This window comes from Macaca fascicularis, chromosome 9, assembly GCF_037993035.2.
Source record: "Macaca fascicularis isolate 582-1 chromosome 9, T2T-MFA8v1.1".
Lineage (NCBI taxonomy): Eukaryota > Metazoa > Chordata > Mammalia > Primates > Cercopithecidae > Macaca > Macaca fascicularis.
Genome location: NC_088383.1, coordinates 49,230,623 through 49,258,275, shown reverse-complemented (window position 1 = coordinate 49,258,275; position 27,653 = coordinate 49,230,623). Strand labels below are relative to the sequence as shown.

At 35.2% G+C, this 27,653-nt stretch overlaps 1 protein-coding gene and 1 non-coding gene across 2 annotated transcripts in view; both read left to right on the top strand.

The window, feature by feature from the left end:
- Nucleotides 1-27,653, top strand: part of LOC135964391 (ankyrin repeat domain-containing protein 30A-like) — a 139,822-nt gene continuing 112,169 nt past the window's right edge. Inside the window, exons 1-12 of the mRNA XM_065520014.2 lie at nt 1-283; nt 4,144-4,258; nt 4,463-4,636; nt 6,526-6,632; nt 8,233-8,370; nt 10,981-11,036; nt 17,068-17,228; nt 17,310-17,619; nt 21,157-21,218; nt 23,521-23,611; nt 25,465-25,493; nt 25,592-25,664. Of these exons, the coding sequence (XP_065376086.1) occupies nt 57-283; nt 4,144-4,258; nt 4,463-4,636; nt 6,526-6,632; nt 8,233-8,370; nt 10,981-11,036; nt 17,068-17,228; nt 17,310-17,619; nt 21,157-21,218; nt 23,521-23,611; nt 25,465-25,493; nt 25,592-25,664 (1,543 nt within the window). The 5' untranslated portion in view covers nt 1-56. The remainder of the gene's footprint in view (nt 284-4,143; nt 4,259-4,462; nt 4,637-6,525; nt 6,633-8,232; nt 8,371-10,980; nt 11,037-17,067; nt 17,229-17,309; nt 17,620-21,156; nt 21,219-23,520; nt 23,612-25,464; nt 25,494-25,591; nt 25,665-27,653) is intronic.
- On the top strand, nt 9,603-9,709 carry LOC135965220 (U6 spliceosomal RNA). Its single transcript, XR_010578146.1, has one exon. It is a non-coding gene; the product is annotated as a U6 spliceosomal RNA (small nuclear RNA).

Below are 27,653 nucleotides of genomic sequence, written 5' to 3'. Positions count from 1 at the left end.
GGTTTGGGGGAGGGCGATCCGGAGGCGCGGGCTCTCTCTAGCAGGTTGCCGCAGCCATGCAGTGGCTCTCTCCAGTCGGTGGTGGCAATGACTTGCCCACGGGCCAGGAGCGCCCGAGCCCCTTCAGCCAGCTAGTGTACACCAACAACGACTCCTACATCATCCAGTACGGGGATCTTAGAAAGATCCATAAAGCTGCCTCCCGGGGCCAAGTCTCAAAGCTGCAGAAGATGACAGTGAAGAAGAAGACCATCAACCTTAATGTAAAAGACGCCAGGAAGAGGTACCAGGCCCTGCTTGAGCCAGGGCTGCAGAAGGAGATGGTGGCTGCAGGAGGATTTCCCCTTCGGAGTCGGGGGCTGGGGGGCCTGGGGAGGAAGGGAGCAGGTGGAGGAATGGCTGGCGGCAGGGCGGCCACCATGGGCCCCAGGGTCTAGGCCTTCTTCCCTGGCAGGCCCCCAGGCCTGGGATGGGGGCGCCCTGCTGGGCAGAAGGCCCAGGCCACCTTAAAATCAACCCCAAACTTTAGCTGCTTTCTCCTTCACTCCTACTTCCTCTCACAGAGCACTGTGTAGAGAATTTTAATGATTTAACTCACAAAATTAAGTACATACAGGGTTTTACTTTTAATGTACAAGCTTTAAAAGATAATGTTAGCTACATTATGAAATGGTGCATAATGAAATAATTCCCATAATATATGTACTTCTTGACTAAACATTCTTTGGATAAAGTCCAATATCCATTTTGATATCAATGAATGTCTATGTAAATATGTTCTTTGCTGAGGGACCTTAGAAGGAAACTTTGAGGTGAGAAGATGGTTTATGTTCTTGAACTTAAGAAGACTGATTTTTCTTAAGATGCGAGTTCTTTATCAATTTTACATAAACCAAATAAAGTTATCAACGTTTTAACAGTTTTTGAATTACACAGGCTTTTACTATTGTGATGACATTTTATATATTTTGTAATGGAGTAGAAAAGTCTTGCCCTTCTAGATACCAAAATGCGCTATTAACTTGCACAAGATGGGCCGGGCGCGGTGGCTTACGCCTGTAATCCCAGCACTTTGGGCATCTGAGGCGAGTGGATCACCTGAGGTCAGGAGTTCAAGAACAGCCTGGCCAATAAGGTGAAACACCATCTCTTACAAAATCACAAAAGTTAGCTAGGTATGATGTCGGGTGCCTGTAATCCCAGTTACTGGGGAGGTTGAGGCACAGGAGTCGCTTGAACCCGGTAGGTGAAGATTGCAGTGAGCGGAGATCCCACCACTGCAATTCAGCCTAGGTGACAGAGAAACTCTCTCTCTCTCTCTCTCTTAAAAAAAAAAAAAAAAAAAAAAAAAAAAAAAAAAAAATCACAAATTGTTTACTAACAGCTGAGAAGACAGGTAAATTAATACGACAGAATAGAAAATCCAGAAACACCCAAACATATGTAAGAATTTAGAACTTGGTAATGGTCACACTTTATACTAGTAGGAAAAGAATTAGTTTCCTAAGTAAAATGCCTGCTTTTTGGAGAAAATTAGATTTTTATGCCAGAAAATAAGTTCCTGATGGAATATAGATTAAAAGTTTTTAATGTACAAAATGATAAAAATAACAGAAGAAAACATATATGCCTATTTACACAGATATATTTTTATGTTGACAAAACTTTTCTAAGATTGTCAGAAGCAAGCATTCTGAAGGGCAATTTAGTAAAACAAAAATTAAACCACCCTGCATATGAGAAAAAATAAAAGGCAGCATACTTGTAAAAATATTTACTATATGTGTGTGTGTGTATATATATATTAGATTTAAAACTCTTCATTTTATAGAGAATTCACTCAAATCAACAAAAATCCCTCTAATTTAAAATTGGGCAATTTAAATTAGAGATCTAAATTGCAGATCTAAAAAAAGTACTTGGCCTGTAATTTAAAATTGGACAAAGTCCTTTTTTAAGATCTGCAAGTGACCTATGCACAAAGGAAATAAACTTAGTGTTCCCGGTTAGGGAAGGCATTTAAGTTAAAAAAGGAGTCAAATACTGTTCTCTATCCACAAAGTTTGTGCGGATAAAAAGCAGTGATATTTATAGTACTCCTTAAAGTTTAAGTTGCAGATGACTTTTCAAATAGACAATTTGATGGTAAGTACCATATTTAAAAAATTGTATATGCCCATTAGTGGTCAATTCTATTACACAAAAATATTTTTAGAAAATAATGAAACATACACACAATTTCTTTTCTGAGCACTGCTTGAAATATCAATGTATTAAAAATCCATTTAATGGCTTTTATAAATACATTTCAGTGAGTTTACAGCATGGGCTAATATGTGATCACTCAAGGTAGAAATATATTCAGAAATATGTTGACATTTGAAAATGTATTTTGGTATACTAAGTGAGGGTAAAGTTCAGTTTGATTATACATACACACAGACTATGGTCTTGTGTTATCTGAAATTATGTACAAAATATAAAATTTGTGAAGGACATTTGTTTTTATATAAAATGTTTTTCCTTTTTATTATCTTTGATTTCTGCATTGAGCATGGACAATGCTATTAGTAAAAGTTTATTATTAATAAAATAATTTTTGGGAGGAGCAGCAATATGAATTTTACAGAGATAAAATAGTTTCTTGCTTTCTATATTTTAATTTTTATTTTTTGTGGATTAGTATGTTCTGTGAACTTTTAGCATCTTCAGAAGAGAATCATTTTATCTGTGCTTATTGATTTACATATTTTATTAGACACATTTTTATTATATAGATTTATTACATATGTCAATAACTATAGATTAATCACTTTAGTGTAGTGTTATTAGAAAAATAAAAGAGCAAATATAAGTGCTTTATTTATAGCAGTTTTTTAAGATACTGAACTTCCCAACTGTATTGATCCATTCTTTTAATCCATTTATCGCATGTAAGCTGAATGCCTATTATGTAGAAGATACATTCTAACTCTCAAGACCCTTTCATCCTTAAAAATTTCACACTTACTTGCTCAGCCTGAGCAAAGTGAGAGATTTAAAATTGGAGTATTAGGATTGAATCTCAATTGAAGCTTTTCCTCTCATCTTTCAAACAAAAACACTTCTGAAGTGAGAAACTAGTAATTTTGGAAATTTATAATAGCTTTAAATAGCAATATTAATCATTGGAAATACCTAATTTACATGTATTCTATAAATCTAAATAGAATTTACATACATTCTATAAATCTAAATACAGAATTAGATGAGCCATACCTATTTATTTGAATCCCAAGTTTCCTTTGGCTTGAAGCTTTTAAAATATTAAAGAAGTACTGTGTTTTAATAATTTGTTGTTTTTATGTCAACTCTCCTTTTGCTTAGTACTCTAAAAGGCTAAAATTTTTTTCAGTGTTAATCCTGTGACTAGGACTGCCCTTGTCCTGTTGTATATACTATATTCCACTTCTTGGAAGGCACTGTGAATTGTATGATGCCTCCTTATTTTATGCACCAGTAAAAGATTGTTTAAATTTCTGCCAAACATAGTGGTAATAAATAATGAATTATAAGTGGCATTTCAATCAGAAATGTTAAAATATGAGAAATTGAGCATCTTAGAATCATTAAAACACAATGTTATCTCTAACCTTTAAAACACACCACAAAGTAGGCTTAATTGCACCATTTTACTTAAAATGTTGTCTTTGTTAAGCAGTAGTAATAATTATAGTATCTAACAATTCCCGAGCTGTTACATGTGCTAGGAACTCTCCAAAATACTTTGCATAGATTCTCATTGAGGCATCATAGTGATAACCTGTGAGATAACTGCTGTATTCATCTTCATTTCATTGATGAGAAAATTGAGGTGCAGAAAGTTTAAGTGACAGCTAGAAAGTGAAAGACCTTAAAGTGATATTCAAGCCCAAGTTGAACTGAATCCAAAGACCAAGCTCTTTCTATTCAGATGGACCACTCTTTCATTAATGCAGTGAGTAATGAGAGCAAATGAATGCTGTACTTTCTTCAGGAGAATATTAAATATTTGTTTTGAAGGCAGAAAAAGAGCATGGCATTTAATGTTTACAATTACATAAATAATTGTATGTTTTGAGACAGTGGACTACACTTTGCCAACAAGTCCTCTCACTCTCATAGGACTGCTCTACACTGGGCCTGTGTCAACGGCCATGCGGAAGTAGTAACATTTCTGGTAGACAGAAAGTGCCAGCTTGACGTCCTTGATGGTGAAAACAGGACACCTCTGATGAAGGTAAACAGTAGCCAGTTTTTTTCAGCAGGAGATAGATTTAGTTTAAATACATAGAATAAAAATGAATTTATCTCATTGAAATACAACTAGTTTTGAAACCTGTGGAATATTTATTTTGATTTCCTATACTTTATAATTTATATTCTTTATAATTTATATTATAAATTATTTAGTTTATAATAATTCTTGCTTTAATACTGACAGGCTCTACAATGCCAGAGGGAGGATTGTGCAAATATTCTGGTAGACTCTGGTGCCGGTCTAAATATTGTAGATGTGTATGGCAACACAGCTCTCCATTATGCTGTTTATAATAAGAATTTGTCAGTGGTGGCAAAACTGCTGTCCCACGGTGCAGTCGTCGAAACGCAAAACAAGGTAGACATTAACCAATGTTATTTTCAAAATATTTGAAATCAATTTGTTTTAACATTAACATGTGTACGGTTTTTTATATTTGGAAGCTCAAACATTCCTTGAATGAAAATAGCTTGAAAGAAGTTAATTGTCTAAGATTTTACTTCAAATATTTATGTTTTTACAAGAACTATTAGAGAGTATGGCTTTTCTGTGCATTGATGGTAAATATTTGAATTTGTTAAAGGTAAAAGTTTTTCAAATATTCTTTCCCACACAAGTGCTTTTTTTCTTTCCAGTTAGTGTAAAACTAGAGGAAAGCAAAATTTGCCTACATAAATTGAGTCAACATGTAAAATTTAGGAAATATGCAGAAATCTGGGTTTCCTCTTAAAGGATTGAATCTGGTGTCTCTTGAGCCCATATGACTGTTTGGTATACTATGAAGACGTTCTAGCTTTACATAAAGCATATGTTTCCAGTTTGCTTCTGTGCCCACCTAGTTACATCACTTACTTGACTTATCTCTTTTGCCTCGGCAAATATTTCAGTTATCAATTCCTCTTTCATAGTATATTTTGGTAAAATTTCAAGGTATTCAAGACAGTTGATAGGTGTTTATAATATATAGTTTGTATAGTTTATATTTTACATTAATTCATTAATAATGGGGTTGACTTCTAGAATTTAGAAGACTTTTTAAACAATGATTTTTCTGTATATAAACCATAAATAATTATCTTCTATTAAAATGCCTTTAAGCCTTTTTAGATTAATCATGGTTATATTTGAATAGGTTATGCCTATTGCAGAAAATATTACATCCTTCTCATCAGAATTGTCCCTTAAAATTCAAGTGATTTAGTGGCTTGTATTATGCTAATCCATATAGATGAGTTAGAACTTTAATTAATAAGTCATTTTATTCATATTTTTGATATTTTGTCAAAAATTAAGTAGCAACTACATAGAAACCAGAATAAAAATGGATTGTTGCATTTTAAGAAGTAGATATGCATTAGAATCTTAGGATTATCATTATAATTGAGAATAAACTTTCATACTGAATTTTTAATAGCTGAGATAAAATTCTATTGTCTCGTAATAGGAGAAACCCCATGGACCATTTAATAATAAGCAATCAAAGTTCATTTGAAGCCAATCTCTATTAATTTAGAGTCACTTCCTTAGTGACCCATGTAGAACAGGTGTGCTTGACATCGGCATCTGGGATCTTGGGATTATTGATAGAAGAGAATCAAGCGAGTTGGTATTACCCAAAGGAAACCTCCATTTTTCTTGGGAAACTTTCAGATCTGTATCCCTGAAATTATAATTTGTCAAATGTTAATGTCTGCCACAGAAATATATTGTCAAATAAGGAATAGTCAAAGCTCAAGTCATTTATTGAATAATGGACATTTAATTCAGAGTTTTATAATATTTCTTGAAAATAGATAATGGTAGAATCTGTTGAGGTATAGTGCTTCTGGTAAGGTAATTATTCTTTGGAATATAGTTTAAGAAACACTGCTTTAGAAGTAACAATTTAGATTACTAATTTAGTCAAAAACAAAGTATTTACTACTATGTCTTAGGGTTTAAGGATATAGAGATAAAAGATACAGCCCTTGCCCTCAAGAAGCTCTTGGTTTAGATGGGAAACCATAAAATCATCATAATATAATGATTTTTGGAGATAACCAGAGTTAACATGGTGATGCAGAGGCTGAATATTTACAAGGGAAGGTGCAGTGCATGGGAAAGCACAGAAAAGGGACAAAGAAGGGACTGCTATTGACTTACTTTCTATTTTATGTGTTTAAGTTCATAGGATTTTATATAAGGTTTTCAGTTCAGCTGAGAAATATGTAATTTCCTGAATTTTAAATTGTTTTGCTATTTTACAGGCTAGCCTCACACCACTTTTACTGGCCATAACGAAAAGAAGTGAGCAAATTGTGGAATTTTTACTGACAAAAAATGCAAATGCGAATGCAGTCAATAGGTTTAAATGGTATAGTATTTCTTTTTTTTATTAAAAAACACTTGTGCAGTGTTCTAGAGTAATAACACTTGTTCTAGAGTAATAACAATTTTAAATAACATTTACTTAAAATTATTAGATTATAGTGAAAATATCAACACAAATTATCAGAAGAAAAGCAATTATTTTGACTGGTCAACATAAAGAACAGTATATAGTAGGATTTATCTTCTCTTATTATATTGACTGATTCATATGTGTAATCTGATGTTTTTGGTTGCATTATCTTCTGTTAGCTACAGTGGTTCTCTATTAGTTTTAAGAAGTATGAACTTTTTAAGTTTACTTTATAATTCAATATTGAATGATTAACACTTTTATAGTATTTTTCTGACTTCTGTTTTTTATACACTTTTTAAAAAATGCAATATTTCCTGGGCATGGTAACTGTCGCCTGTTATCCCACCACTTTGAGAGGCCAAGGTGGTTGGATCACTTGAGGCCAGGAGTTTGAGACCAGCCTAGCCAACATGGTGTAACCCCGTTTCTACTAAAAATACAAAAATTAGCTGGGCATGGTGGCACATGCCTGTAGTCCCAGCTACTCGGGGGGCTGAGGCAGGAGAATCGCTTGAACCTGGAGGCAGAAGTTGCAATGAGCTGAGATAGTGCCACCACACTCCAGCCTGGGTAACAGAGCGAGATTCTGTCCCAAAGGAAAAAAAAGCAAAATTAAATAGAAATAGGAGTTTAAAACCATTTTGTCTTTAGGATAACTGTTTGCTTTAAGTTGTTTCATTTGAAGAATATTAATTTTAGGTTATCCCTATGTGACTATTAATTGCTATCACCAGATACTGTGAATTTATTATTATTTTTCCTTTTTTATTCATAGTGTATTTTTATTTTTAATTTGTATGGGTAGAGGGAAGAAATACATCTTTAATTGGATTAACATTTTAGTTAATTAAGATAAGCCATAGGTGAGTAATAAAGAGAAAAGAGGCTTTTGATTTATACAAGACTGAGTTTAATTTCTAGCTTCCTCACTTGATAGGTGTGACCTTGCAAACATTACTTAATACCAAGTATGATTTTCTATATGAAAAAGAGAATAATAATATGTCCTTTAAGGATGATTGCATTGAAGTAACATTATGAATATCAACAGCATTTAATTCAGGATCTCATACATTCTTATCAGCATCATTAACTAAACTTACCATGACTACTACTAATATCATTATTCCTAATATTATTTTAAGCCTTCAGATTGCTGTCACTGGTCTGACTTCTAGCTGATTTTGAAGTATAAACTATTACATCAGACTAAGGAAGGAATAGATAATTCTTCACTTAAATCTTTGCCTCTGTTAGATTAGTGAACAGAGCATAATTTCTTGCCCCTCAAAGGACTTTATATTAGTCAATTCTACTATGCCATATCCCATTGGGACATGAGTCTTTTTGCTCCTTCCTTTAAGCCTTCGTGGTGATTTACAAGGATAAACATTTGAGCACTCAAGATATTTATGTTTGTTAGTACATGTAAATGGTTAATTCTACACTGACAGGCACATATTAAATTGGTTCTGCTCATAATAATGAAGTGATCTCTTTGTTATTTTAGCACAGCTCTCATGCTCGCTGTATGTCATGGATCATCAGAGATAGTCGGCATGCTGCTTCTGCGAAATGTTGACGTCTTTGCTGAAGATACGTGTGGAATGACTGCAGTACGTTATGCTATTGCTTGTGGATTTGATCAGTAAGTGTTTACATTTAGAGGCTAGGAGAGATTTTATAGTTTGTTTCAGGTAGTTTTTGAATGTGAGTTAGTTCACTTCATCAGCCAGAAACTAGGCAAAAAGCTAGACTAGTTAGGAGTATCGTGTCCAAGATTCTTTATTTAAGGACTTTCAACAACTTTATCTCTAATGTTGTCTAGTTGATTTTTCTAATTAGTTATTTGGGTCTTGAAACGTCCACTTTAGCAGAAAACCTGATAGTGTCCCCTAGGGGCTGTCTTCCATATCGAAATACTTGAATTTTTTTAAAAAAAATCCAAAGGGTTCCCTAAGTCCAAGGAAGACATTCTTTTTGTATAAGTCAAAAGGATTGGAGGTGGAAATCGCCATATCTCAAGTAAGTTGGTTACATTTAACAGAGTTCAGCCTCATCCATCATTGATCAGTCTTCATGTATAAAAGTAGGAATTTTGTTGTTTCCATTGATTCTGTTGCTGCATCATTGCCATTGAAACTGCTCCTGCAGTCTGGTAATGATTGACCTTTGTGACCTTACTGACATAGATCCCTCAGCCTTTATGGTGATCCATATGTAGACTTCAAAGTCATTAGTTTTTTAAAGTTCACATACATATTCTCAGCCATTATTTCCAAAGTACCAGCACCCTGCTCTGGCAGCTAGGACTTTTAACTTTAGCCACCCACATAGTGAGCAAATTGACCCTTCTCCTCCCACTCAAAACCTGATGTGAAACCCACATCTTAGCCTGGACTTGGCCTAGACCTTCATGGTAAGTTATCCTTTCAATGACTTTTTTCTATTTTCTCTAGCAAATATTAGTTGTGATAGTTTAAAACTGTAAGACAGGTTGAAATAATGTTACAGGAATAAATTAGAGATCCATTTTTATTTTGTTACCAGATCTATATCCCTGGCAATTTATATCCTGTGAGGCACCATTTTATAGGTAGTGGAAGGCCTCATCTTATTCTGTAAGATCCTATGTCATCTTTCCAAATTTGTAGTCGGTTCCAACTTGTAATTGTCCCCTCAAGTGATTCTTTTTTCCTAAAAGCAAAAATCTCTCATGCTACTTGCATCTCTATATCGAGTTTTTAAAATATTTTCAAATTCTGCATTACCATGAAGCCATTCAATAGACTTCACTCTATCTCAAGTAAGTTAGTTAGATTTAACAGAGCTAAGCCTCATCCATCATTGATCAGTCTTCATGTGTAAAAGTTGGGATCTGTTCTGGCTTCAGTGGTACATATACTAAAATTGAAACAATGTCGAGAGGATCAGCATGGTCCCTGCACAAGGATGGCACACAAATCTGTGAAGTGTTGCATATTTCTTGCAGTCCCCAAAAGGACGTTTGACTACTTTCTAACTAGCTCTAAGGAAACGGTGTGAGTCAAAGCAAAATGCGTGACACCAGGTATTGCAGTTGTGATTTTCATACAAAAAATATTTATGTAGGTGATGTATGAAATGAGATGTGGTGAGTAACACATAGGATCTTCTGTGCAAATATGTTGTAAGTAGGCATCTCAGAAATGAGAAAATAAAAACTTGCATCTTCTTTGTGGAACTTACAAAAAATAGTGGTAGGGTTTTGTCTTCCACAGCAGCTGGAAATGAACATAGTGACTAAGCCTCAGTTTAACAAAGATTTGTTAGTTCAGGTTTAAGGAGGTAGATAAAGAGTAGTAGTAGTCCAAGCCAGATGCTGACATCTATTAGTTTTCTGCCCTTGGTGTGACTGATGAGCTCAGTAATAGAGGATAATCAGGTTATCCAATTTGATGAATTAATATATTTATAAATAAATTTCATTACAAATTATAAAATAGCTTAGATGCCTTGAATTACAAGCCACAGAGACTAGAACATCTAATAACCAAAAGTAGGAATTAATAACAGAAAACTGCAACATTTGAACATTATAACCTATGAAGAAACACTTTTTAAAAAATATTAAATTTATTTTTTGTAGAGACACGGTCTTCCCTTGTTGCCCAGGCTGGTCTTGAACTTCTGGGCTCAAGCAATCCTCCTGTCTCAGTATCCCAAAGTGCTTGCATCACAGGCATGAGCCACTACACCAGGCCAACACATTGGGTTTTATTGGGAATTTTAAAATAGTTTCAGCAATAAGGTTCAAGAACAAGTTATTTCATTGCTTCACTATTTCTTTGAGCATTTAAAAAATGTTATCTCGTTAAATCTTTATTATAACCTAGTGAAATGAGGCTCTAAAATCCTCATTTTTAGAAGACATTGAGCCTAAGAGAAGCAGCTTGTTCAACAAAAAGTACCTATTGGTAACATGCTAGAACTTTTTCTGAGTTAGGAACATTTTCCATTAAGCCAAGCTAACTGTAGTTAATTTACTGAGTTATACTGCCCTCAATTCATGACTATTTCATCTTACTTTAATTCTTCTTTAATTAGAAACTTAATAAGTTCATAGAGCTAACAAACTTAAAGTCTATGGAATAAGTAATGTTCTGATATTAGCTCTGATATTGTCTGAAATACTCTAAGAACTTAATACATTTGGTAAATGTTTTTTATAATATCAGTGTTAAAATAGTAATTTTATTTATTACATTTTAATACCTAGCATTCATCAACAACTTTTGGAATATATACGAAAATTACCTAAAAATGCCGGTCCAGGTAAGACTTCTGAGAGTAAACTACTCTTGGTGGTGCTACCATAAGATTATGGAAGTGTTGATCACAAAAAGGCAATACAAAAAGCAATGTGTAAATAGCATGTGTTTACATATGTACATATGTGTGTGTGTGTATATATATATGTAGCTTTAATTTTTAGTTTATAATTCAGAATTAGTTAATAATTTCATTGTAGGTAGTTTATAATCTCTTTTTTTAAATTTATTTATTATTATTGTACTTTAAGTTGTAGGGTACATGTGCATAACGTGCAGGTTTGTTACATATGTATACTTGTGCCATGTTGGTGTGCTGCACCCATCAACTCATCATTTACATCAGGTATAACTCCCAATGCAATCCCTCCCCCCTCCCCCCTCCCCATGATAGGCCCCTGTGTGTGATGTTCCCCTTCCTGAGTCCAAGTGATCTCATTGATCAGTTCCCACCTATGAGTGAGAACATGCGGTGTTTGGTTTTCTGTTCTTGTGATAGTTTGCTAAGAATGATGGTTTCCACCTGCATCCATGTCCCTACAAAGGACACAAACTCATCCTTTTTGATGGCTGCATAGTATTCCATGGTGTATATGTGCCACATTTTCTTAGTCCAATCTGTCACTGTTGGACATCTGGGTTGATTCCAAGTCTTTGCTATTGTGAATAGTGCCGCAATAAACATACGTGTGTATGTGTCTTTATAGCAGCATAATTTATAATCCTTTGGGTATATACCCAGTAATGGGATGGCTGGGTCATATGGTATATCTAGTTCTAGATCCTTGAGGAATCGCCATACTGTTTTCCATAATGGTTGAACTGGTTTACAATCCCACCAACAGTGTAAAAGTGTTCCTATTTCTCCACATCCTCTCCAGCACCTGTTGTTTCCTGACTTTTTAATGATCGCCATTCTAACTGGTGTGAGATGGTATCTCATTGTGGTTTTGATTTGCATTTCTCTGATGGCCAGTGATGATGAGCATTTTTTCATGTGTCTGTTGGCTGTATGAATGTCTTCTTTTGAGAACTGTCTGTTCATATCCTTTGCCCACTTTTTGATGGGGTTGTTTGTTTTTTTCTTGTAAATTTGTTTGAGTTCTTTGTAGGTTCTGGATATTAGCCCTTTGTCAGATGAGTAGATTGCAAAAATTTTCTCCCATTCTGTAGGTTGCCTGTTCACTCTGATGGTAGTTTCTTTTGCTGTGCAGAAGCTCTTTAATTTAATGAGATCCCATTTGTCAATTTTGGCTTTTGCTGCCGTTGCTTTTGGTGTTTTAGACATGAAATCTTTGCCCATGCCTATGTCCTGAATGGTACTACCTAGGTTTTCCTCTAGGATTTTTATGGTATTAGGTCTAACATTTAAGTCTCTAATCCATCTTGAATTAATTTTCGTATAAGGAGTAAGGAAAGGATCCAGTTTCAGCTTTCTACTTATGGCTAGCCAATTTTCCCAGCACCATTTATTAAATAGGGAATCCTTTCCCCATTTCTTGTTTCTCTCAGGTTTGTCAAAGATCAGATGGCTGTAGATGTGTGGTATTATTTCTGAGGACTCTGTTCGGTTCCATTGGTCTATATGTCTGTTTTGGTACCAGTACCATGCTGTTTTGGTTACTGTAGCCTTGTAGTATAGTTTGAAGTCAGGTAGCGTGATGCCTCCAGCTTTGTTCTTTTGACTTAACATTGTCTTGGAGATGCGGGCTCTTTTTTGGTTCCATATGAACTTTAAAGCAGTTTTTTCCAATTCTGTGAAGAAAGTCATTGGTAGCTTGATGGGGATGGCATTGAATCTATAAATTACCTTGGGCAGTATGGCCATTTTCACGATATTGATTCTTCCTATCCATGAGCATGGTATGTTCTTCCATTTGTTTGTGTCCTCTTTTATTTCACTGAGCAGTGGTTTGTAGTTCTCCTTGAAGAGGTCCTTTACATCCCTTGTAAGTTGGATTCCTAGGTATTTTATTCTCTTTGAAGCAATTGTGAATGGAAGTTCATTCCTGATTTGGCTCTCTGTTTGTCTGTTACTGGTGTATAAGAATGCTTGTGATTTTTGCACATTAATTTTGTATCCTGAGACTTTGCTGAAGTTGCTTATCAGCTTAAGGAGATTTTGGGCTGAGACAATGGGGTTTTCTAAATATACAATCATGTCATCTGCAAACAGGGACAGTTTGACTTCTTCTTTTCCTAACTGAATACCCTTGATTTCTTTCTCTTGCCTAATTGCCCTAGCCAGAACTTCCAACACTATGTTGAATAGGAGTGGTGAGAGAGGGCATCCCTGTCTTGTGCCAGTTTTCAAAGGGAATTTTTCCAGTTTTTGCCCATTCAGTATGATATTGGCTGTGGGTTTGTCATAAATAGCTCTTATTATTTTGAGGTACGTTCCATCAATACCGAATTTATTGAGCGTTTTTAGCATGAAGGGCTGTTGAATTTTGTCAAAAGCCTTTTCTGCATCTATTGAGATAATCATGTGGTTCTTGTCTTTGGTTCTGTTTATATGCTGGATTATGTTTATTGATTTGCGAATGTTGAACCAGCCTTGCATCCCAGGGATGAATCCTACTTGATCATGGTGGATAAGCTTTTTGATGTGCTGCTGAATCCGGTTTGCCAGTATTTTATTGAGGATTTTTGCATCGATGTTCATCAGGGATATTGGTCTAAAATTCTCTTTTTTTGTTGTGTCTCTGCCAGGCTTTGGTATCAGGATGATGTTGGCCTCATAAAATGAGTTAGGGAGGATTCCCTCTTTTTCTATTGATTGGAATAGTTTCAGAAGGAATGGTACCAACTCCTCCTTGTACCTCTGGTAGAATTCAGCTGTGAATCCATCTGGTCCTGGACTTTTTTTGGTTGGTAGGCTATTAATTATTGCCTCAATTTCAGAGCCTGCTATTGGTCTATTCAGGGATTCAACTTCTTCCTGGTTTAGGCTTGGAAGAGTGTAAGTGTCCAGGAAATTATCCATTTCTTCTAGATTTTCCAGTTTATTTGCGTAGAGGTGTTTATAGTATTCTCTGATGGTAGTTTGTATTTCTGTGGGGTCGGTGGTGATATCCCCTTTATCATTTTTAATTGCGTCGATTTGATTCTTCTCTCTTTTCTTCTTTATTAGTCTTGCTAGTGGTCTGTCAATTTTGTTGATCTTTTCAAAAAACCAACTCCTGGTAGTTTATAATCTCTAAAAATATTATCTGAAAAAATATTTGTTTAATTATGGTCCCTAAAATCCTATATAATACTTTTCTATACATAAGTAATGCAATTTTTAAGTTTGTATATTGTATGTTTCCTCAATTGTCCTAACAACTTAGGCTTGTTATAAAATGTATAACCCTTGTTGTGATTGATGAATTCAGTAATAGGGGATGCTTAGGTTAGCCAATTTAATTTAAGCAGCTGAAAATCTGCTTCATATATTAACGAATTCATATATTTATAAACAAATTTTATTACAAATTATAAAGTAGCTTACATGCCCTGAATTACAAGCCACAAAGAATTGAACATCTAATAATGAAAAGTAGGAATTAATAACAGAAAGCTGTAACATTTGAATATTATAACCTGCGGCGGTCCGTCCTACAGATGATTGAGACACATACCCAGACACCCATATTCAGTGAAAGAGCAGCAAAGGTTCTGAGCTGATTACAGACACCAAGGAAGGTGCTGTAAAGAGTCAGCAGCCACAGTCCTGGCTAGCTGGCCCTGTGGGCATTTACTAGCAAAGTTTTAATGACAAAGGCTTTGAGTCAACACACCTGTGGGTAATTAATCTGGTCACCCCCCCACCCCAGGAGAGCCATCCTGCCCATGGGTGATCAAAAGTTAGTCTTAAGACCACATAAGTAAATAAGCTATTTAGATAAACTACTCTACCTTCCTTTGTACCCACTTTAAGCTATTTAATCAAGGTAAGAATTAGGCTGCTTTCAGCCATAACCTTATCTTGAGACTTTTACAAAACCCTCTGGCCTTCCAAGAAGATTTGTGTCTATGTCCTATAACTTCATATTAAAATGTTTTTCACCAGCTTGACTGAACTCCCACAATAACCGATGAGGAAACACGGTTTTTAAAATTAATTAATTAATTAATTAATTAATTTATTGTAGAGACAGGATCTCCTTATGTTGCCCAGGCTGGTATTGAACTTCTGGGCTCTATTTAATTTTTACAATACATAGTTTGGATTTAGTAAGTGAGAATTAATTACAGTTGAGTCTTGAGCAATGAGAGTTAGGGTGCTGATCCCCCATGTAGCTGAAAATCTGCTTCATATGAAAATCTGTTTCTTTTGACTCCTCCAAAACTTTACTAGTAGTCCACTGTTGATCTGGAGCCTCACTGAAAGCATAAACAGTCAATTAACTCATAGTTTCTATTTTATATGTGAGCTGGAAGAAAGAAACTTTTATAAGAAAGAAAAAATATATTCACTATTGAGTGGAAGTGAATTATTATACATAAAGGTCTTCATTCTTATTTGCCTTCATGTTAGTAGTCTGATAAGGAGGAGGCAGAGGAGAGATTTGTCTTGCTATCTTGCAGTGGCAATGGAAAAGAAAAATCTGTCTATTAGTGGGCTGCTACAGTGAAACCCTTATTCAAGGATGAACTGTGGGACGGTGACTTGTGTCACTAAAAAAGTAACTATCTTTAGAACTTGAAATTTAGTAACACTTTTCTGGCACCATAAACAAATGCCAACAAGAATCACAAAACTTAGCCAGGGTGCCTCAGTACCAAAAGGAGATTATTTTTCAAAGATACTTACTGAATGTAGAAGTCAGAAAAGCAATTTTTTTGTTGAGAAGCGCAGGTTATGTTACATAGTCTTGTACCAACAAGGTCTCACTATTATCAACTTCATTCCCCCTAAGTTGAAACCAAATAAGATATATTTACTTCATTAGAACAAGATATGTTGTTCTATCTGCTGGATAATTAGTGTGTTAATAGTAATTTGTTACAACAAGAGACTGTGTTTCTAATAGTCAAAATATTATCATTATAAATATTCAAATAGCTTAACTCTAGGCTCAACAAATTATAATAAAGTTACACAAATCTTTCATAAGAACAAAAATGCTACTGTGATACCTAAATGTGACATAATGCATTGTACAATATGAACTATATGAGCACTTATTTATTATATATTTATCAAAGGACCTCTATAAGTTAGGTTTTGCAAGTTGCAAGAGACAAAGATAGAATACACATTGTTTGGGTCTTTGAGGTGCTCATAATACAGTACAGGTGTCCCTATTGAATTTCTGCATTTTTCCAACAGAATTTTCTAAAAAACATTTTTTATTCATTTATCCACTTGTCCACTTAACAACTGTCAGGTATCTTTATGGCACTAAGCATCTTCCTTGTTATTATCATTGTCATTTTTTATTATTTACTACTTTACTAAGGTACTAAGCATTTTTCTTGTTATTATCATCTTTTTATTATTTATTACTTTATTTAGTGCTTACTCTGTGCCAGAACCCCTTTGGGAGCTTATAATTATTACTTATTATGTCATGTTGTTACTGTATTCAGCATGTGTCAGACATTTTATATCCAAGGTGAAGAATTAAAGCTTTAAAAAGTTTGATAGTGTCCAGGTGCAGTGGCTCACTCCTGTAATCCTAGCACTTTGGGAGGCCAAGGTAGATGGATTGCTTGAGCTCAGGAGTTTGAGACCAGCCCGACTAACATGGTGAAACCTGTCTCTACTAAATATGAAAAATTAGCGGGGTGATGTGGCCCCTTGCCTATAATCCCAGCTACTTGGGAGGCTGAGGTAGGAGAATTGCTTGAATTGCATTGAGCTGAGATGACACCACTGCACTCCAGCCTGGGTGACTGAGCGAGACTCTGTCTCAAAAAAAAAAAAAAGAAAAGTTTGGTAATATTTCAGGAAAGCATACAGAAGGGGTAGAAGTTTGCCAGGTGAAGAGTCAGGAGGATGATATTTAGTAGAAGAATCTAGTATAACCAGATTGTGTGTTTGGCAGCAGGAACATCTGCAGGAACACCTGATGAGGGTGCACCTTTGGCGGAAAGAACACCTGCCACAGCTGAAAGCTTGGTGGAAAAAACACCTGACGAGGCCGCACCCTTGGTGGAGGCAACACCTGACACAGCTGAAAGCTTGGTGGAAAAATCACCTGACGAGGCCGCACCCTTGGTGGAGGGAACACCTGCCACAGCTGAAAGCTTGGTGGAAAAAACACCTGATGAGGCTGCACCTGATGAGGCTGCACCCTTGGTGGAGGGAACACCTGACAAAATTCAATGCTTGGGGAAAGCGACATCTGGAAAGTTGGAACAGTTAGCAGAAGAAACACCTAGAAAAATTACCAGGCCTGCAAAAGAAACATATGGGCAATTTATATGTCCAGTAACAGGAAGACTTAGGAAGATCGCATGGGAGAAAAAGCCAAGACCTGTAAAGACTGAACGCGTGGCAGTAGTAACATCTAATAAAACTAAAGTTTTGGAAAAAGGAACATCTAAGATGATTGCATGTCCTACAAAAGAAACATCTACAAAAGCAAGTACCAATGGTAAGATGCTTGAGCGAACTTTGTAAGGTTTATTGGCACTTCGGGTTCCCTAGTGAAAAAAGTGTGATGTGGGAGTAGTTGGGAATGACTTGAATATCTTTTTTATTATTATTATTATACTTTAAGTTCTAGGGTACATGTGGATAATGTGCAGGTTTGTTACATATGTATACTTGTGCCATGTTGGTGTGCTGCACCCATCAACTCGTCAGCACTCATCAACTCATCATTTACATCAGGTATAACTCCCAGTGCAATCCCTCCCCCCCTCCCCATAATAGGCCCGGTGTGTGATGTTCCCCTTCCCGAGTCCAAGTGATCTCATTGTTAGTTCCCACCTATGAGCGAGAACCTGAGGTGTTTGGTTTTCTGTTCTTGTGATAGTTTGCTGAGAATGATGATTTCCAGCTGCATCCATGTCCCTACAAAGGACACAAACTCATCCTTTTTTATGGCTGCATAGTATTCCATGGTGTATATGTGCCACATTTTCTTAATCCAGTCTGTCACTAATGGACATTTGGGTTGATTCCAAGTCTTTGCAATTGTGAATAGTGTCGCAATGAACATACATGTGCATGTATCTTTATAGCAGCATGATTTATAATCCTTTGGGTGAATGCTCGTCATCACTGGCCATCAGAGAAATGCAAATCAAAACCACAATGAGATACCATCTCACACCAGTTAGAATGGCAATCATTAAAAAGTCAGGAAACAACAGGTGCTGGAGAGGATGTGGAGAAATAGGAACACTTTTACACTGTTGGTGGGATTGTAAACTAGTTCAACCATTATGGAAAACAGTACGACGATTCCTCAAGGATCTAGAAGTAGAAGCACCATATGACCCAGCCATCCCATTACTGGGTATATACCCGTGACTTGAATATCTAAATAAGGCAAGCTTAGGCTATACTTTTTAATAGTATAGGAATTAAGTAGCTCTTGTTCTGTAGGCCCTGGAAAAATTCTCACAGTTTTTCTGGCTATAAATAGTAGATGAACTAACGAAAAATGGCTAAAACCATAGGAACTAAAGTTGTTTTGGTGGTACAGGGATATCATAGGATCTCACTGTCTGTTTTTTTTTTTTTTTTTTTTTTTTTTTTTTTTTTTTTTTTTTTTGTGAGACAGAGTCTCAAACTGTCGCCTGAGTTGGAGTGCAATGGCGCAAGCAATCTCGGCTGACTACAACCTCCGCCTCCTGGCTTCATGCGATTATCCTGCCTCAGCCTCCCAAGTAGCTAGGATTACAGGTGCCTGCCACCACACCTGGATAATTTTTTTGTATTTTTAGTAGAGATGGGGTTTCACTATATTGGCCAGACTCAAACTTGTGACCTGCTGATATGCCCGCCTTGGCCTCCAAAAGTGCTGGGAATTCAGGTGTGAGCCACTGTGCCCAGCTGGGAACCCACTTTTGGTTGGTTAATTAGCAACAGCTCCAGTAATCATGCTCTCTCAAGACAATATTTAAAAGCTGGAAGAGTTGCTTTTGTTCACATGTTTCTTTTAAAGAGGGAGAAAACTTGGAAGCTTGCAGTAATCTTCCTGTAACATTTTATTGGCTGGATTATACCACATGCTTATATCTAAACCAGTCACTAGGAAAGCAAATGTAATTACTGTGATTAGCTTAGAATAATAATTTCTCTTTTTGAGATGGGATTGGGGTAATGGAATACTGAACATCTAAAGAAACTTGTGTTTCTGCAGCAAGAAAGAATAAATAATGTCTATGCGTAGGAAGTCAGCAATGTTTTCTGCAGGGATTCATTGAAACAGTTTGAGCAGGGGAGTCACAAGATTAGATTTGAGTATCAGGGCATACTGGATATGGTATAAGGCAGAGATTGGCAAACTTTTCCTGTAAAGTGCCAGATAGGGAATATGTTAGGCTGCTGGGCACGGTGGCTCAAGCCTGTAATCCCAGCACTTTGGGAGGCTGAGGCACGTGGATCATGAAGTCAGGAGTTCGAGAACAGCCTGGCCAACATGTTGAAACACCGTCTCTACTAAAAATACAAAAAGTAGCCAGGCATGGTGGTGTGCGCCTGTAATCCCAGCTACTTGGGAGGCTGAGGCAGGAGAATCACTTGAGCCCAGGAGGCAGAGGTTTCAGGGAGCTGAGATCGCACCACTACACTCTAGCCTGGGTGACAGAGCAATATTCCATCTCAAAAAAAAAAAAAAAAAAAAAAATGCTAGGCCATGTGGTCTCTATAACAGCTATCGAAGTCTGTATTGTAGGGTGAAAGCAGTCATAGATAATGTATGAGCAAATAGGCAAGATTGTACTCCAATAAAACTTTGTATAGAAAACTGTTTGGTAAGCTGAATTTGGCCTGTGGCCTATAGTTTGCTGGCCCTTCATATAGAAGAAAGATGGAGGGTAATTACATAAAAAGATTTAAAGATGAAGCTTTTGTAGTAGTTCATGCTATAGTCCTTTTTTTTTTTTTTTTTTGTCACCAATCTGTGGCCTAGTATCAATCTATTATGAAAGTTTGACCCATTCAGGGTAAAAAGAATCAAGTTCAGAAGCTCAATTTACACATTTAAACATGTAGGTCTTTCTTTGCCATTATTTTACTTTGATTTCTTTTACTGAATTTTTTTAACTTAAAAAATACAATAGTAATTGGTAGAGTTTCTTTTTCCCTGTGAAAGCCATCAGTTAAGGGGCCATGTCTAACTAGGAAATTTGAGTGAATTCACTTCAGATGCGTTTAGAATATTTCTGTTACATATTCGTGTTCTGCCTCATGGTGCTCAGTATTCCTTGGGTCTTGCATGGACCTTGATTTAATTCTACAAAATGTGGGAAATTTAGGTTACTTAAGGCAATCATTTTTCCTATAAATTTGTAATGTTTCTCCAAGGAGGCACAAGTTGATTGTGAAGATATTGTTGCATTAAGGAAAGACTATCTCATTGTAATTAAAGCAGTTTTTAATTTATATGCAGTACAAGTTCTTTAAGCTTATTTATCTAAAACATATACACACCAAATATACTGTCATGGCATATTGAAATTTAAAAGGGTTGGATATATATTTTGCTAATATCAAAAAGTTAGTATTTTGCAGACTCTTATTTATTGATAAATAATTTTTTTGAAGAACTATGTAATAAAGATTGCTTAGTCAATAAAACTAAGTAATAGTAAAAAACAAAAACTTAGAAAGTAATGAGAGATGATAGGTAATTAAAGTTACCTGAATGAATAGCAAATCTCTGACATAGTGTGTTTCACGGGAGAAGAGGATATGACTTTTGTGAAGAAATAATTAATACAAACTAATCAAATTTTTATTTTATTTGCATTCTAATGAGTATAAAGTTGATTTTTAGATTTTAAGATTGCAACTCTAACCAATTGACTATAGAAGTGATGGTGGTTATCCACCGATAGAATATACAGGCTACAGAAGAAAGTCCACAGATTCATGAATGAAAATAGATTTGTATATGTTTTAAAATTTTATAATAAGAAATGTTCTCATGAATGTGTCTGTGATTAACCTTTTATAGATCAGAGGTTCCCAACAGAATCCGAACAAGAGGAAGATGAAGAAAATTCTTGTGATTCTGAGGTACTGTGTATTATTGATGTTATTATTCTCTAAGAATATTAATACTCAGTGATGTGAAAATATAAAGTCAGAGGCTTTGACTTGGTTTTCTTACCACTGCATATGCTCAAGAGAAATTCTGATTTTTCTGAAAACATTCTTGGCTGGGCGTGATGACTCATGCCTGTAATCCCAGCACTTTGGGAGGCCCGAGTTGGGAGGATCACCTGAGGTCAGGAGTTCGAGACCAGCCTGGCTAATATGGTGAAGCCCTGTCTATACTAAAAGTACAAAATTAGTTGGGTGTGGTGGCACACACCTCTAATCCCAGCTACTTGGGAAGCTGAGGCAGGAGAATCACTTGAACCTGGGAGATGGCTGTTGCAGTGAGCTGAGATCGTGCCATTGCACTCAGATCGGGCCATTGTACTCCAGTCTGGGTGATAGAGTGAGACTGTGTCTCCAAAAAAAGAAATATTTAAATATCTATGTGCTAAGTAGATTACTGCTTGGTAGTGAAATTCTGATAATTTTCAGAATTAGTTTCAGACAACTGTGTAGTATAGTGTAAAAAATAAGGCTTAGAATTCACAAGTAATTCACATGAGTTCTGAGGTGAAATTTGACCAAAAGCTAAAGAATTACTCTGAGTCCACCTTTGGGCAAATATATGATTCGGTAGTATATCTAGACATACAAAAGTTCTAATTGGATTCATAGAAAACCAGTTTAAGCTGTGGCTTTGTACAACTTGAAACATAAAAGATAATGCTTTGGATTTGAAATTATTGACATATCTGTATTGTCCAGTATAGACCTGAAGGAACATTTGAGGAGAAAACAATGCATAAAGAATAGGAAACCAGTGGGACTATAATAACAATTTGTTTGAGTGTTTTAAAAAGTAGAAATTATTTTTACAAATAGACCTCTTTGAGTCTGTTTGTGGTAGCCATGCTTATGCAACATAAGTACCAAATAATAATGATGTAGTCCAAGGTCACAACTGTGGAAAGACACAGGAAGTGACTGACCTCTTAGATCCAAGCCCCTGCTGCACAGTGGTAACAGAAATGAGATGTCAGTAGACAAGTTGACTTTATCTAATTTGTCCATAGACAAAAAAAGACTTTCTAATACTTGTCTGCTGTCATTTAAACATAAGATACATATAAGTTTTCCTTAGTACTTTTTCATTTTATTCAAGAACTTTTTCTATCAGCAGACATTTTATCAAAAACATTTTGATTATTTTAACTCCCCGTTTACCTAAATAAAGCGACTTCTACAATGCTCTGAGTATACTTTATATGACTTATTCTTAACATTGTCTTCATGCCATGCATCATTTTTAACACTAAGTAATTCTATAATCATGAGTATTTTCAATGTTTAATACAGTATGTATTTGCAGCAGCACTCCTCTGGAGGGGGCACCGATGCAGGGAGTCTGTCCCTTGTAGACCTCTGACCCGGCGACAGATGAATAAAGTACATTGACACACAGATATTCTGCTCTGTCAGTCCAGCTGAGGGTGTCCAAGTGGCTTACAGACTTCCTGCTGAGTTCTGTAAACAGTTGCCACTATGGCCCTGATCAGCTAGTCAGACTCACAATCATTCAGTAAGATTAATTAACAAAAGCTTGAGTCAACACCATTAGAGGGTGATTGACATTGTGGACTTCTAGAGTAAAAAGCCCTTAAGCGCCTGTGGTACATCAAAAGTTAGTCTTAAGATTATATGAGTAAACAAGCTAGCTAGGTAAACTACTCTGCCTTCCTTTATGACTACTTTAATTTGTTTAAAGATAAAGATCAAGTTGCCTTCAACCATATATATTACCAAAGTTATACAAACTTCTCGGCCTTTCAAGAAGATTTGTGTCTATTTATATAACTATCTCTATCTAATATTTTTCCCACCAGCCTGATTGAACCCCAACATGTGTTATTTCAGGTAGCAAGTGTTGTACTTTGTTTGATGTGCCTTCTTGATTTTTGGTGAGGAAGATAAAGTAAGATATTTTTAAGTGAGCTACTTTTTGAAATCTACAGATGAGTGAAAAGTTTTGTCAATGTTGCTTATTTTTCATGCTCAGTAACCAAGTCAATAGCCACATGAAGATAACAGATAAACTTTGATCTAGATACAGCATGTGTGAGGTTTTCTATCAAAATGTTGTGATTTTCAATATGTGCCTATCCTTAAATCAAATTGCCTTTGAAATCAGAAATTGAGTTTAAAAAATATTTTAATTAGGAATTTTGATGCTTCTTTTGATTTTAAATTCAAAATTATCTATTCATATTACTTTTAACAGAGTCTCTTTGAGAGTTCTACAAAAGTTCAAGTGTATATACCTGAGTCTATTGATCAAAGTGTAATGAAGCATGTAAATAGAGAAGTAGAAGGTAAGAACCATTTTTTATTTGAAAAGTCATTTAACCATATGTTTGTCTAAATGCATGAAGAAAGATATATGCTCATAGTCAGATAAAATTACCCACTAAATACATAACATTGAAAAGAGATGAGTAAAATGATGATAAGTTGTATATATTTTCAGGTTTTGGCAACAGGATATATATAGAGTACACAAAACGAACTGAATTATTTTTTGAAACCAAGATACTCTAAGAAGTGAGGAAAGTCTGGAAATAAGTAAGAGAAAAGGAGTAAAAAGGGAAGGAAGACTAAGGAAGACAGAAAGAGTACAGGGAGTTCATGAAGGAATAAGAAGCAGGTTTATATAATGGAGGTGGCAAAATAAAACACTTTTTAAAGAAAAGATAGATCATGGTTAGAAAGATGGCAAGAATATAAAATGATCCTCCAGTACCAAAACTGGTCAGAAAATTATAGCTCTGCTTCTTGTTCCTTCATAAACTCCCTGTACTCTCTGTCTTCCTTAGTCTTCATTCCCTTTTATAGTCCTTTTCTCTTCCTTATTTTCTGACTTTCTTCACTTCTTAGAATATCTTGGTCTCACTAGGTTTCGCTATTACAATCACTAATGACAAATATATATTTAGTTGATGTTATCTATTCAAATGAAATATATTTGAAAGTAAGAACATTGGCTTTATTTTTAAGAAAATGAGTTGTTTTGGCCAGGTGCGGTGGCTTATGCCTGTAATCCCAGCACTTTGGGAGGGTGAGGTGGGCGGATCACGAGGTCAGCAAATCGAGACCATCCTGGCTAATATGGTGAAACCCCATGTCTACTAAAAGTACAAAAAATTAGCCAGGCGTTGTGGCAGGTGCCTGTAGTTCCAGCTACTCGGGAGGCTGAGGCAGGAGAATAGCCTGAACCCGGGAGCTGGAGCTTGCAGTGAGCCGAGATCGCGCCACTGCACTGCAGCCTGGGTGACAAAGCGAGATTCTGTCTCAAAAAAAAAAAAAAAAAAAAGTTGTTTTGATAAAATTGCCATTCCACAAAAATTTATTATAGACTGACGATACATAAAATCAGACGATTTACAGGAACTAAAAATATACTGAATTTATACTTGAATAATAAGATTGCTCTTTAAAATAAATACTGTGGTAACTTAACAATATAAAAGTTATTTATGTTTAATATATCTCTTGCAGTTAATTTATATATAAATATATCAATATTGAAAGCTTATTGTAAATTATTTCCATGATGAGTTTTATACATCTTCTTGCATGAATGGATCAAGAAGCATTCAGATGGATACACTAGAGGATACAGAAATGTAGGCATATGATTACACCATATGGTTATGGAAAACAATGAATGTTTATATTTAGTATAATGACCTAAGTATTTATCCAAGCTGATCAATTCATGGCACTTCACTGATGAGATGTCAGTTCTAAATTCAACTGAACTCTCATCGTAACTATATACCTTTCCAAAGATAGGCCACATTAAAGAACATGATGAATAGAATAATATAAATGATTCTAATGTGTTTCTTTTAGTATATGGTGTAGCATTCCATGTTCAGCTTTGACATTTATTTTCTTATATCAACTCTTTTTACACGTGAAACACAATCTCGCTTTTGAAGTCTTAACTGCATGATCTGTGAAACCTATATTTATATTTTCGTCAGTGTATTTCTGTCATGTGAGTATCCTAAAGAAAGAAACCAAAAGAAAAGCCCCCTAAACCTAAAGGAATCATTCTCAAAGCTGAGCAAGAGGACTCAATTAGATACTGTCATTGCATTCATTTGTGGTTGGTTTTGTCATATTTACCTATGATTGATAATAAATCTCTTTTGCTTTTTAGAGTTTCCTGAAAAGCCCTCTGACTTTAAGGTATTGAATTTTATAATTTCATTTTGAATGACTTATTAACTACGTATTTTGTGAAGTATACATTCTTTATTAATCATTTTGCTTCCGAACCCATTTAGCCTGCTGTTGACATGCAAAACTCTGTTCCAAATGAAGCCTTCGAATGGAAGAATGAACAAACGTTGAGACCGGGTAAATTTTTCAATTTAACTATGAAAAGATGAATATTTCAATATTGGATATTTTGATAGTCTTTCTATCCCTAATGCTTTATTTTTTTCAACTTTGATGAAAAGATTTGATCTAAATAATGGCAATAATGATATTTATGTTTGAAAAACTGATATTACAAGAACAGTAATTTTCAATAGTATTTTTTTTAAAAATGTTGTTGCCTTAATCTCAGTTGTTTCTACTTTTGTATCCTGAAACTGTAATGTTTTCTATTTTGAATTTGTATTAAAGATTTAAGAAGGTGAATTTTGAAACTCTACTTTTTTTTTTTTTTTTTTTTTTTTTTTTTTTTTTTTTTTTAGTTCTTCTAAGCTTAATTCAAATTCCACAGTTTACTTTGGGGAACATTTATTTTACTGATATAACAATTGTGTTTTAACATTAATTACCTCATTTCAGTGTTGTCACTTTGAGAATCCTAAGAAAATCAGTAACTCTGATTACTGAACTCTTTGTGTGTGTGTGTGTCTGTGTGGGTGCCTGTGTGTGTCTGTTTTTGTGAGTGGTACCTTTACCTTGTAAAGATGAGGAAAATAATTAATCATTTCTTTATGAATATTTGATAAACACACTTTTTCATATAACTGTGATTCTGAAGCATTTGGCTTTAGAGTCTTTTTACACAACTACCATTTATTGCCTAGAAGTAACCAGTATTCTAAACCAGTTTTGAAAACTATTCTTATGCATGTTTAAACATTTTACAACACGTGTACGTGGTCATATTTAATATGTAGCTTTTTTTCAACTTCCAATGTGTACATGGTTGTACAGTGTCATGTTCAGCAATGTTCTTTTTTGATCAGCATTATAATTTTTAGAGACATCCATAATGGACACAATTAACTGTGTTTTTTAATATTAGGTTCTTTATAAAATTCCATTGTATGACTGCACCATAGTTAATTACACAATTTCATGCTGATTAATAATAAATAAAAATGAAAACATGCAGATTTCAGAGTCTTTAAGTTAATCTATTTTTTTAGTTATTAGAAATTAAAACTAAAATATTTAAAGTATTTCCTTGTGCAATCATACATTCCACTAACAATTCGAACTGTGACCCACAGATTATTGGAGCTATGGTATTACAACATGTTAGATCTGAAATGATCCAGGGTACACTTCTAAACATGAGTGAAAATGGTGACTTCCCAAAGTATGATTCGAGTTTGTTGGACCCTCTGCATGAAATGTGAACTTTAGGGATGCTGAGATCAGAAGTTAAATTTGCTTTTTAAAACCAGATATACACTTCATGGATGTCAAATGATAAACGTATCCTTAATGATGAAACGGTCTTACATTTTAGTTTTGCATGTTTGCTTTTTGCTTTAACCTGACTTAAATAGTTAAATATTTAAAACACAGGAATGCATTTTAAGTATTTATGTTTTTGGAGACAGTCTCACTCTGTCGCCCAGGCTGGAGTGCAATGGCATGATCTCGGCTCACTACCACCTCCGCCTCCTGCACTCAAGCAATTCTCCTGCCTCAGCCTCCCTAGTACACATACTCATTTGTAAACCAGTCACTAGAAATGCAAGTGTTTTTACTGTGATTAGCTTAGAATAATGGTTTCTCATTTTGTAGATGAGATGGGGGTAATGGAATAATAAATATATGAATATACTTGTGTTTCTGTAGCAAGAAAGAATAAATAATGGCTACGTATAGGAAGCCAGCAATATTTTCTGCAGAGATGCATTGGAAATGTTTGAGTAGGGGAGTCACAAGATTAGATTAAGTATCAGGGCATTCTGGTCATGGTATAAACCAGAGATTGGCAAACCTTTCCTGTAAAGGGCCAAATAGGAAATATGTTAGGTGATGTGGTCCCTATCACGGCTTTTCAACTCTACCATTGTAGGATGAAAGCAGTCATAGATAATGTGTGAGGAAATAGGCATGACTGTATTCCAATAAAACTTTGTCTAAAAACCA